Source organism: Mustelus asterias, chromosome 1 (genome assembly GCF_964213995.1).
Source record: "Mustelus asterias chromosome 1, sMusAst1.hap1.1, whole genome shotgun sequence".
Lineage (NCBI taxonomy): Eukaryota > Metazoa > Chordata > Chondrichthyes > Carcharhiniformes > Triakidae > Mustelus > Mustelus asterias.
The window spans coordinates 175,355,482-175,366,208 of record NC_135801.1 but is presented as its reverse complement, the minus strand read 5'-3'; the positions used below and the strand labels follow the sequence as shown (position 1 = coordinate 175,366,208).

Genomic DNA, 10,727 nt, shown 5'->3' with positions numbered 1-10,727 from the left:
GCAGAAAAAGCAAAAGGCCATTTTGAACTTTGGGCAGTTTATATCGAAGGCTTGATTTAGCAAACTAGTGCTCCTATTAACAAGGGGTTTCTAATGCTCTGGAATCTGAGCCACTTGTTGGAGGTTTCGGGAATGCTGGCGATCAACAGTGACGCACATGATAAAAATCACAGACCGCAACCTCCATGTCCTGGCTGCAAATCTTCCAGCTTGTTGAGAATAGATCGTACATGTAAAAGGCCTGTGTAAGAGGGATGTTTAACCATCATCACAGATTAGACAGATAAGTAAAACAGATGGTGTCATTTATTTGATCCTCCTTAATCTGTGGGCCTTTTAAATTAAGATCATTCTTGTTTGCCAATCATTTCACAGAAGAATCTGAGTAAAGATTTCAAGGATTGGATGAGAAATCTACAGTAATATTCAGAGATTTTTACTTACCCGTTGATCTCAGTTGCAGTTCTGTGTCAGGGATAATATTCATTTGTCACTTTGGGGAAATGTAGATTCAGAAAAAGTTTGAGGTTTTCATCTTTAACTGACCTAACGTGGCCCAGTAAAAGAGGGAAAGCTAACTATAAAAGTTAGGCCACAATTAGAACACTATGATTGACTTTGTCTTATGGTACCACATATTTTCGAGGGTGGAACAACTTTCCATTAAATAGCATCTTTAACATGGTAAAAAGGTACAGGTCACGCCACAGGAATATTGACATTGAGCCATGTAAGATGCTAGTATTAGGAGAACTTAAGTCAAAATGATAGATCTTAAGGAGCATTTTGAAGGAGGAGAGAGAATTACACAGACTGAGGGAGGGAATTCCCGAGCTCAGGGCCCCGGCAGTAAAAGCACTGGCACGGGGCGGCACGGTAGCACAGTGGTTAGCACTGCTGCTTCACAGCTCCAGGGGCCTGGGTTCGATTCCCAGCTTGGGTCACTGTCTGTGTGGAGTTTGCACATTCTCCTCGTGTCTGCGTGGGTTTCCTCCGGGTGCTCTGGTTTCCTCCCACATTCCAAAGATGTGTGGGTTAGGTTGACTGGCCATGCTTAAATTGCCCCTTAGTGTCATGAGATGTGTAGGTTAGAGGGATTAGTGGGTAAAATATGTAGGGATGTGGGGGTAGGGCCTGGGTGGGATTGTGGTCGGTGCAGACTCGATGGGCCGAATGGCCTCTTTCTGTACTGTAGGGTTTCTATGATTTCTATGATTCACCAATAATGGAATAATTAAAATCACAGATGTGCAATTAAGAGACCGGATTTAGAGGAGTGCAGAAATCTTGGAGGTTAGTAGGGCTGGAGGAGGTTACAGAGAGCGGTGAGGCCTCAGAGGACTTTGAAAACTAGGATGAGAATTTTAAAATTGAGTCATTGTTGGTCAGATCAGGAGCCAATGTAGGTCAGTGAGCACATAGTCGATGATAGATGAACTGCTGAGAGTTAGAATGGGTGGTACGGTGGTTAGCACTGCAGCCTCACAGCGTCAAGGACCCAGGTTCGATTCCCGGCTTGGGTCATTGTCTGTGTGGAGTCTGCATGTTCTCCCCGTGTCTGCGTGGGTTTTCTCTGGATGCTCCGGTTTTCTCCCACAGTCCAAAGATGTGCAGGTTAAGTGCATTGGCCATGCTAAATTCTCCTCAGTATGCCTGAACAGGCACCAGAGTGTGGTGACTAGGGGATTTTCACAGTAACTTCATTGCAGTGTTAATGTAAGCCTACTTGTGACTAATACAAAAACTAACTTTAAATATGGACATGACGTGGAGTTGCTGGCATTGGACTAGGGTGGGCACAGTAAGTAGTCTCACAGCACCAGGTTAAAGTCCAACAGGTTTATTTGGTAGCACGAGCTTTCGGAGCATTGTCCCTTCGTCAGGTGATTGGGCAGCAGAGTTTTGGATGAGTTCAATATACAGAGGGTGCAAGATGAGAGGCCGGACAGAAGAGCATTGAATGGTCAAGTCTGGAGATGACAAAGACTAGGATGAAGATTTCAGCAGCAGATGCGCTGAGCCCTGGGCGTAAATAGGTGACTTTACAGAGGTAGAATAGAAGTAGGTGGATGTTGATGGAGCAAATGAGTAGTTGGAAGTTCATCTCTGGATCGTGGGATGCCAAAGCTGTGAAAGGTCTAATTCAGCCTCAAACAGTAACCAGAGAGAAGGCTGAAGATGGTGGCTAGAAAAAAGAAATTGAGTGGAAACAAAAGACAATGGTTTCGTTCTTTCAAAGTTTTGTTGGAGGAAATTACTGCTCATGCTGAACTGGATATCCAACAAGCAGTGTGACAATTTAGTGATACTGAAGCATTTGAGAGGTGTGACGGGCGCAATCTTTCGTCTAAGCTGCGTGGGTGCTCAGAAATCAGGAATGCATGTTCCATGGAGGGAAGAAGCAGAGTTACCCCAGTCCAACGCCGACATCGCCACATCATGAAGAAACAGGCCAGGAATAAGCAACATTCCCTTTACAATTTGCACATGCAAGTCACACAGAATCATAAAGCAGTGCAACAGGCCAGCCGCACACAGCAAACGGAGGTAAGAGGGAATACTGTTGATGAGGTGGAGCTGGGTGAAGTCAGCCTATGTGTATAGCCTGACATTGTGTTTTCAAACCATGTCGCTGAGGGAAGCAGTAGATGAGAGATAGGAGTGGCACGAGAATAGATCCATAGGTGACTCCAGATATAACAGTTTAGGAGTGGGAAGAGAAGCCATTGCAAAGAATTTTCTGTCCATGACTGATGGAACTAGGCAAAGGCAATTCCATCCAGTTGGATGACAGTGGAGAAGTGTTGAAGGTTCACAGAATCACAGAATACTGCAATGTAGAAGAGGCCCTTCAGCCCATTGAGTCTGCACCGACACATGAAAGGCCCTGACCTGCCCATCTAATCCCACTAGCCAGCACTTGGCCCATAGCCTTGAATGTTATGGCGTGGCAAGTACTCATTTTAAAGGATGCGAGGCATCTCGCCTCCAGCACCCTTAAAGGCAGTGCATTCCAGACCGTCACCACCCTCTGAGTAAAAATGTTTTTCTTCAAAATCCCCCCTAAACCTCCTACCCCTCACTTTTAACCTGTGTCCCCTCATAACTGACCCTTCAACTAAGGGGAACAGTTGTTCCTTATCCACTCTGTAAATGCCCCTCATAACCTTGAACACCTCAATCAGGTCACCCCTCAGTCTTCTCTGCCCCAGAGAAAACAACCCAAGCTTATCCAACCTCTCTTTGTAACTTAAATGTTCCGTTCCAGGCAACATCCTGGTGAATCTCCTCTGCACCCCCTCCAGTGCGTTCACGTCCTTCCTAAAACATGGCGACCAGAACTGCACACAGTACTCCAGCTATGGCCTCAACAAAGTTCAATACAACTCCATCATGACCTCTCTGCTTTTGTAATTTATATCCTGATTGATAAAGGCAAGTGTGCCATTTGCCTTTTTCACCACCCTATTAACCCACCTTTGGAGATCTATGGACAAACACGCCAAGGTCCCTTTGTTCTTCAGAACTTCCCAGTGTCAGACCTTTCATAGTATCCTTCCTTGTCAAATTACTCCTTCCAAAGTGCATCACCTCACACTTTTCAGGGTTAAATTCCAACTGCCACCTATCCGCCCATTTGACCATCTCGTCTATATCTTCCTGTAACCCAAGACACTCAACCTCACTGTTAACCACTCAGCTAATCTTTGTGTCATCGGCAAACTTACTGATCCTACCCCCACATAGTCATCTATGCCATTTATATAAATGATGAACAATAGGGGGCCCAGCATGGATCCCTGTGGTACGCCACTGGCCACTGGCCTCGTCACTAAAGCAGCCGTTTGTCACCACCGTCTGTCTCCCTCTACTAAGCCAATTATGAATCCAATTATGAATGATGTGATCAACTGTGTCAAAATCTGCAGACAGCTCCAGAAAGGGGAGGGGGGATAATTTATCGGTTAATGGAATATACAAACAGAACAAGGACAGCCCATATTTATACAGTGCCCTTAATATATTAGAAGTTCGTAAGATGTTTTATAGGAGTGTTATGGTACTACATGTGACCCCAAGCCACCCAATATTTGAAAAGTAAGTCTCTAAAGGAGTAGAGAGAAAACGGGAATAAGCGGATAGCTCATTCAGAGAGCTGGTATAGGCACATAAGGGCAGCAGATTGCTCTCTCCTATCTGTATTATAAAATGATCTCAAGAGGTTATGATGGGGGGGGGGATGGTATGTCTAAGTGTGTCAATGTATGCAAAGGGACTGGGTGATGATTTCCCCCTTGAAGCAAAACCCATGGCTGCCAACTGTGCTTAAATGTATTAAGAAGTCTCACAACACCAGGTTAAAGTCCAACAGGTTTATTTGGTAGCACAAGCCACTAGCTTTCGGAGCGCTGCTCCTTCATCAGGTGAGTGGGAGTTCTATTCACGAACAGGGCATATAAAGACACAATCTCAATTTACAAAATAATGGTTGGAATGCGAGTCTTTACAGGTAATCAAGTCTTAAAGGTACAAACAATGTGAGTGGAGAGAGGGTTAAGCACAGGTTAAAGGGATGTGTATTGTCTCCAGACAGGACAGTTAGTGGGATTTTGCAAGCCCAGGCAAGTTGTGGGAGTTACAGATAGTGTGACATGAACCCAAGATCCCGGTTGAGGCCATCCTCATGTGTGCGGAACTTGGCTATCAGTCTCTGCTCAGTGACTCTGCGTTGTCGTGTGTCGTGAAGGCCACCTTGGAGAACACTTCGGATGAAGATCAGAGGCCGAATGCCCGTGACCGCTGAAGTGTTCCCCAACGGGAAGAGAACACTCTTGCCTGGTGATTGTCGAGCGGTACACGGTACATACACTTGCAACTAGGCCAATGTTGTCTACCTGATACGCTGCAGGAAAGGATGTCCCAAGGCATGGGGAGACCATGCAGACGCTACGACAACAGATGAATGAACACCGCTCGACAATCACCAGGCAAGAGTGTTCTCTTCCTGTTGGGGAACACTTCAGCAGTCACGGGCATTTGGCCTCTGATCTTTGGGTAAACGTTCTCCAAGGCGGCCTTCACGACACATGACAACGCAGAGTCGCTGAGCAGAGACTGATAGCCAAGTTCCGCACACATGAGGATGGCCTCAACCGGAATCTTGGGTTCATGTCACACTATCTGTAACCCCCATGATTTGCCTGGGCTTGCAAAATCTCACTAACTGTCCTGTCTGGAGACAATACACATCTCTTTGACCTGTGCTTAACCCTCTCTCCACTCACATTGTCTGTACCTTTAAGATTTGATTACCTGTAAAGACTCGCATTCCAACCATTATTTTGTAAATTGAGTTTGTGTCTTTATATGCCCTGTTTGTGAACAGAACTCCCACTCACCTGATGAAGGGGCAGCGCTCCGAAAGCTAATGGCTTGTGCTACCAAATAAACCTGTTGGACTTTAACCTGGTGTTGTGAGACTTCTTACTGTGTTTACCCCAGTCCAACGCTGGCATCTCCACATCATTAAATCTATTCCCAAAGGTTTCATTGCATGACTGGCCCCCATGCTCCAGCCATTTGTTGGTCAACTCTGTCAGAGTGTCGGTGCTAACTCGATGGGCCGAATGGCCTCCTGCAATGTAAAGATTCTACAAACACATCAGTCCTTGTGATGTACTGCCTTCCTATGCCAAATTAGGAAGCAAAAAGACCCATTACCCTTTTGGACGATGCTCGAATGTCAGGCAAACACTAGCCTTCTCCCATTTTCAATAAGAGGAAAGCTCAAAGAAAATGCCAAAAAAACCTTTTTAAAAAAAAAGTCTGGGTGACTTTTCTCCAGGATTGCATGCGCATCCTGGAGATTGATCTTCAATTCCTGGAGACTCCAGCCCAATCCTGGGAGGAGCTGTTGGGAACCCCAGCAAAACTACTGGTGTGTAACATTGCAGAGAATCAATCACCATCCACCCAACCTATCCCAATATAAATAAGAGCAAAATACTAAGAATGCTGGAAATCTGAAATAAAAAACAGAAAATGCTGGAAAAAAAGTCAGAGGGACTCAAAAACATTAACAGAGGGTGGCACAGTGGTTGGCACTGCTGCCTCACAGCGCCGGGGACCTGGGTTTGATTCCCAGCTTGGGTCACTGTCTGTGCAGACTCTGTACGTTCTCCCCGTGTCTGCAAGGATTTCTCCTGGACGCTCTGGTTTCCTCCCACAGTTTGAAAGACGTGCTGGTTAGGTGCATTGGCCGTGCTAAATTCTCCCTCAGTGTACCCGAACAGGCGCCGGAGTGTGGTAACTAGGAGATTTTCACTGTAACTTCATTGCAGCATTATAGAATCCTACAATGCAGAAGGAGACCATTCAGCCCATTGAGTCTGCACTGACTACAATCTCACCCAGACCCTATCCCCGTGCATTTACCCTACTAGTCCCCCCCCTCGCACTAAGGGGCAATTTAGCATGGCCAATCCACCTAACCCGCACATCTACCTGAACCCGAACAGGCGCCGGAGTGTGGCCACCAGGGGATTTTCACAGTAACTTCATTGCAGTGTTCATGTAAATCTACTTGTGACTGATAAATAAGCTTTACTTTTACTTTAGACTATGGGAGGAAACCGGAGCACCCAGAGGAAACCCATGCAGACACGGGGAGATTGTGCAAAGTCCACACAGACACTAATAATAAATTTTTAAAAACCAAAAGAGAAAATGCTGGAAAATCTCAGCAGGTCTGGCAGCATCTGTAAGGACTGGCTGTCCTGTCTGGAGACAATACTCATTTTGAGTCCAGATGACCCAAAGGAATCACCTACAGATGCTGCCAGACCTGCTGAGATTTTCCAGCATTTTCTCTTTTGGTTTCAGATTCCAGCATCCGCAGTAATTTTGCTTTTATAAGTTTTTTTTTAAGAAGAGGTTTGTTTCTCTTTCCACACATGCTGCCCAGACCTGCTGAGCCTTTTCCAGCAACCATAAAGTTTGGTTGCAGGGATGCAGTAGGTCCAGGTTAGGTTGAGGAGGGCTTGGGGGTAGTGGACACGCATGCGTGTTGCGCAGCCTCGGTCGAAGCGGAGAGTCCCGCCTCAGAGAGAGAGGCGCACGGAGCGAGGCCGCCCGCTCTACCGCTCATATTCGCTGCTTTTCTTCCCTCCCTCGAAACAGAAACATGTTCTAATCTAATGTGCGGCGGAATAATTTATTTCATTTCAAGAAAATAAATCGTTGGCGGCGGCTCCCGAAAAAAAATGTTGAGGGCTTCATGGAAAGTGACTCCGCCGTTAAAGGTAGGAGAGAGCCGGCGGTGGGTGGAGAAATGTCCGATTTCTGATTAAAACGGGGGCTGAGAGCTCTCTGTTCCCGCTCGGCTCATTCTCTGGAGTGTCCTTGTCCTTTCCCCTGAGCGGTTTGAAGGCGGGCCGGGCCGCGGGAGGAGGCTTCAGCCAGGCCGTCAGCTTCAACCTAACTTAGTTGACCTGAGTTCAGGCGCTGATTGACGCGGCTCTGCGCCAGTCGGACGAGGCGGCCGCGGAGCGTGGCGAGACCGCCCACCAATCGGCCGCGAGCAGTGGGGGCGGGTCCTTTCCCTGGGTGGGCGGGGCCAGTGAGGAGGGGTTAATCAAGCTAGGTTGAGCGGCAATGACAAGAGTAGGAAATGCAATTGGAATGGGCTTGGGGAGGGGGGTAGGGACTTGATATCTAACTCAAGATAAAAACTCTTGACATCTTGCTGCTACAGAATTACCATCCTCCCACCCACTCACTCAATTTAGGAAGGCGTACATTTTTAACCATTACATTCGCAGAGAGAAAACGGCGTGACCTTGTAGGTGAATGTTGGCAACTTTGTACACACTGGCCAGGAAGAGTCAGTGAGCCATGTGGTTTATTAGCTTTTCTTTGAGTTCTTGCACTTTTCAACAATCCTGAATTCTCCCTCACGCACTCCAGATAGACTCTCTTCCACCACCTTGATAAAGGCAACCTACTGCTGATGCTGTAATCGGAAAGAAAAATGCTGGGAAAACTCAGCAGGTCTGACAAGAGAGTTTGGATGATCCAAAGGGCCACCCCGACTTGAAACATTGGCTCTATTCTCTCTCCACAGATGCTGTCAGACCTGCTGAGATTTTCTAGGATTTTTCTGTTTTTGTCTCTCTTCCACTTTCTTCCATTGGGAAAAAGATACAAAGGTCTGAGGACACGTACCAACCGACTGAAGAACAGCCTCTTCCCTGTTGCCATCAGACTTTTGAATAGACCGACCATTATTAAGCTGATCTTTCTCTCCACCCTATTTCTCTTAACGTTATGACTCTGTCTACACTTCCTGCTGCATCGGCAAAGCAGCCAGCATAATTAAGGACCCCACGCACCCCGGACATTCTCTCTTCCACCTTCTTCCGTCGGGAAAAAGATACAAAAGTCTGAGGTCACGTACCAACTGACTCAAGAACAGCTTCTTACCTGCTGCTGTCAGACTTTTGAATTGACTTGCTTTGCATTAAGTTAACCTTTCTCTACACCCTAGCTATGACTGTAACTCTACATTCTGCACTCTCTCGTTTCCTTCTCTACGAATGTATGTTTTGTCTGTATAACGCACAAGAAACAATACTTTTCACTATGTTAATATATGTGACAAATCAAATCTAACTGCAGCACTATATTCTGCACCCTCTCCTTTCCTTCTCCCCTATGTACTCTGAACTGTATATTTTGTCTGTATTTGATTTATTATTGTCACATGTATTGGTATACAGTGAAAAGTGTTGTTTCTTGCGCACATACAGACCAAGCATACAAAGCATAGGAAAAGAGAGAGTGGAGAATGTAGTTTTACAGTCATGGCTAGGGTGTAGAGAAAGATCAACTTAATGCGAGGCAGGTCCATTCAAAAGTCCTATGGCATGTTCTCCACTATATGTGCTATAGCAGGGAAGAAGCTGTTTTTGAGTCAGTTGGTATGTGATCTCAGACTTCTGTATCTTTTTCCCGACGGAAGAGAGAATGTCCGGGATGCGTGGGGTCATTAATTATGCTGGCTGCTTTTCTGATGCAGTGGGAAGTGCAGACAGTATCAATGGATGGGAGGCTGGTTTGAGTGATGGACTGGGCTTCATTCGTGATCCTTTGTTGTTTCTTGTTATCTTGGGCAGAGCAGGAGCCGTATCAAGCTGTGATACAACCAGAAAGAATGCTTTTTGTAGTGCATCTGTAGAAGTTGGTGAGAGCCGTAGTGGACATGCCAAATTTCCTTAGTCCCTTAGAAAATAGAGGCGTTGGTGGGCTTTCATAACTATAGTGTCCATATGGAGGGACCAGGCCAGGTTGTTGGTGATCTGGACCTAAAAACTTGAAGCTCTCGACCATTGCTACTTCGTCCCCATTGATGTAGATAGGGACATGTTCTCCACTGCGCTTCCTGAAGTCGATGACCATCTCCTTCGTTTTGTTGACATTGAGGAGCGATTATTGTTGTTGTCGTACCAGATTCTTTATCTTTTTCCTGTACTGTGTCTCGTCATTGTTTGAGATCCAACCCACTACGGTGGTGTCATCAGTCAACTTGAAAATCGAGTTGGAGGGGAATTTGGCCACACAGTCATAGGTGTGTAAGGAGTATAGTAAAGGGCTGAGGACGCAGTCTTGCAGAGCACCGGTGTTGAGGATGATCGTGGAGGAGGTGCTATTGCCTATCTTTACTGACTGCGGTCTGTAGGTTGGAAGTCTCGGATCTGTTTGCAGAGAGAGGAACTGAGGCCCAGGCTATGAAGTTTGGAGATGATGTCTCATAGAAATAATGGTGTTGAAAGCTGAGCTGTAGGGCCTGCTGTGGACCTATTGTGGTGACAGGCGCACTGTAATGGATCCAGGTTGTCCGGGAGGCTGGAATTGATTTGTGCCATGGCTAATCTTTCAAAACACTTCATAATGATGAATGTCAGAGTCACCGGACGATAGTCATTAAGGCACGCTGCCTGACTTTTCTTTGGTACCAGGATGATGATAGTCTTTTTGAAGCAGGTAGGGATCTCAGATTGGTGTAAAGAGAGGTTGAAGATGTCAGCGAATACCCCTCACCGGCTGGTCCGCGCAGGACCTGAGTGCTCATCCGGTGCCCCATCCGGGCCAGTTGCTTTCCATGGGTTGACTTTGAGAAGGCTGCTCTGACGTCGGCAATGGTGACCTCGGATACAGGTTTGTCTGAGGTTTCCGGGAGGGAGGATGTGCTCTCACTGAAAGCATGCAAGAAACAATACTTTTCACTGTATCCCAGCACGTGCCAATAATAAATCAAATGAAATTAATTAAAAAGCTGAAGCATTAGCACTGAATCACTGTATCATGATCTGTTGTGGTTTTCAGCATCACATGAGGAGGCAGTGACATAGTGGTATTGTCACTGGACGAGTAACCTAGACACGCAGTTGCCTGGGTGCCTGGGTTTGAATCCCACCACAGCAGATGGTGAAATTTGAATTCAGTAAAATATCTGGAATTAAAAGTCTAATGATGACTATGAAACCATTATCAATTATCGTAAAAATCCATCTGGTTTGCTAATGCTCTTTAAGGAAAGAAATCTGCCATCGTTACCTGGTCTGGCCTACACGTGACTCCAGACCCAATGTGGTTGACGCTTAAATGGCCTTGCAAATCACTCAGTTCAATATCAAAATCACATCCCCTGAACGAAAAAAAATGCCAAT

The 10,727-nt window shown here is 46.2% G+C and overlaps 1 protein-coding gene across 5 annotated transcripts in view; it reads left to right on the top strand.

Annotated features, from left to right (window-relative positions):
* Window positions 1-7,051: 7,051 nt before the first annotated feature.
* immt (inner membrane protein, mitochondrial (mitofilin)) overlaps window positions 7,052-10,727 on the top strand; it is a 57,818-nt gene continuing 54,142 nt past the window's right edge. For 3 of the 5 annotated variants that reach the window (XM_078223545.1, XM_078223519.1, XM_078223529.1), the window contains exon 1: window positions 7,087-7,301. In XM_078223545.1, coding sequence (XP_078079671.1) covers window positions 7,263-7,301 — 39 coding nt within the window. In that variant the 5' untranslated portion in view covers window positions 7,087-7,262. Of the gene's footprint in view, window positions 7,302-10,727 lie in introns of all 5 variants that reach the window. The other 2 variants (XM_078223555.1, XM_078223535.1) reach the window with 2 other exon arrangements.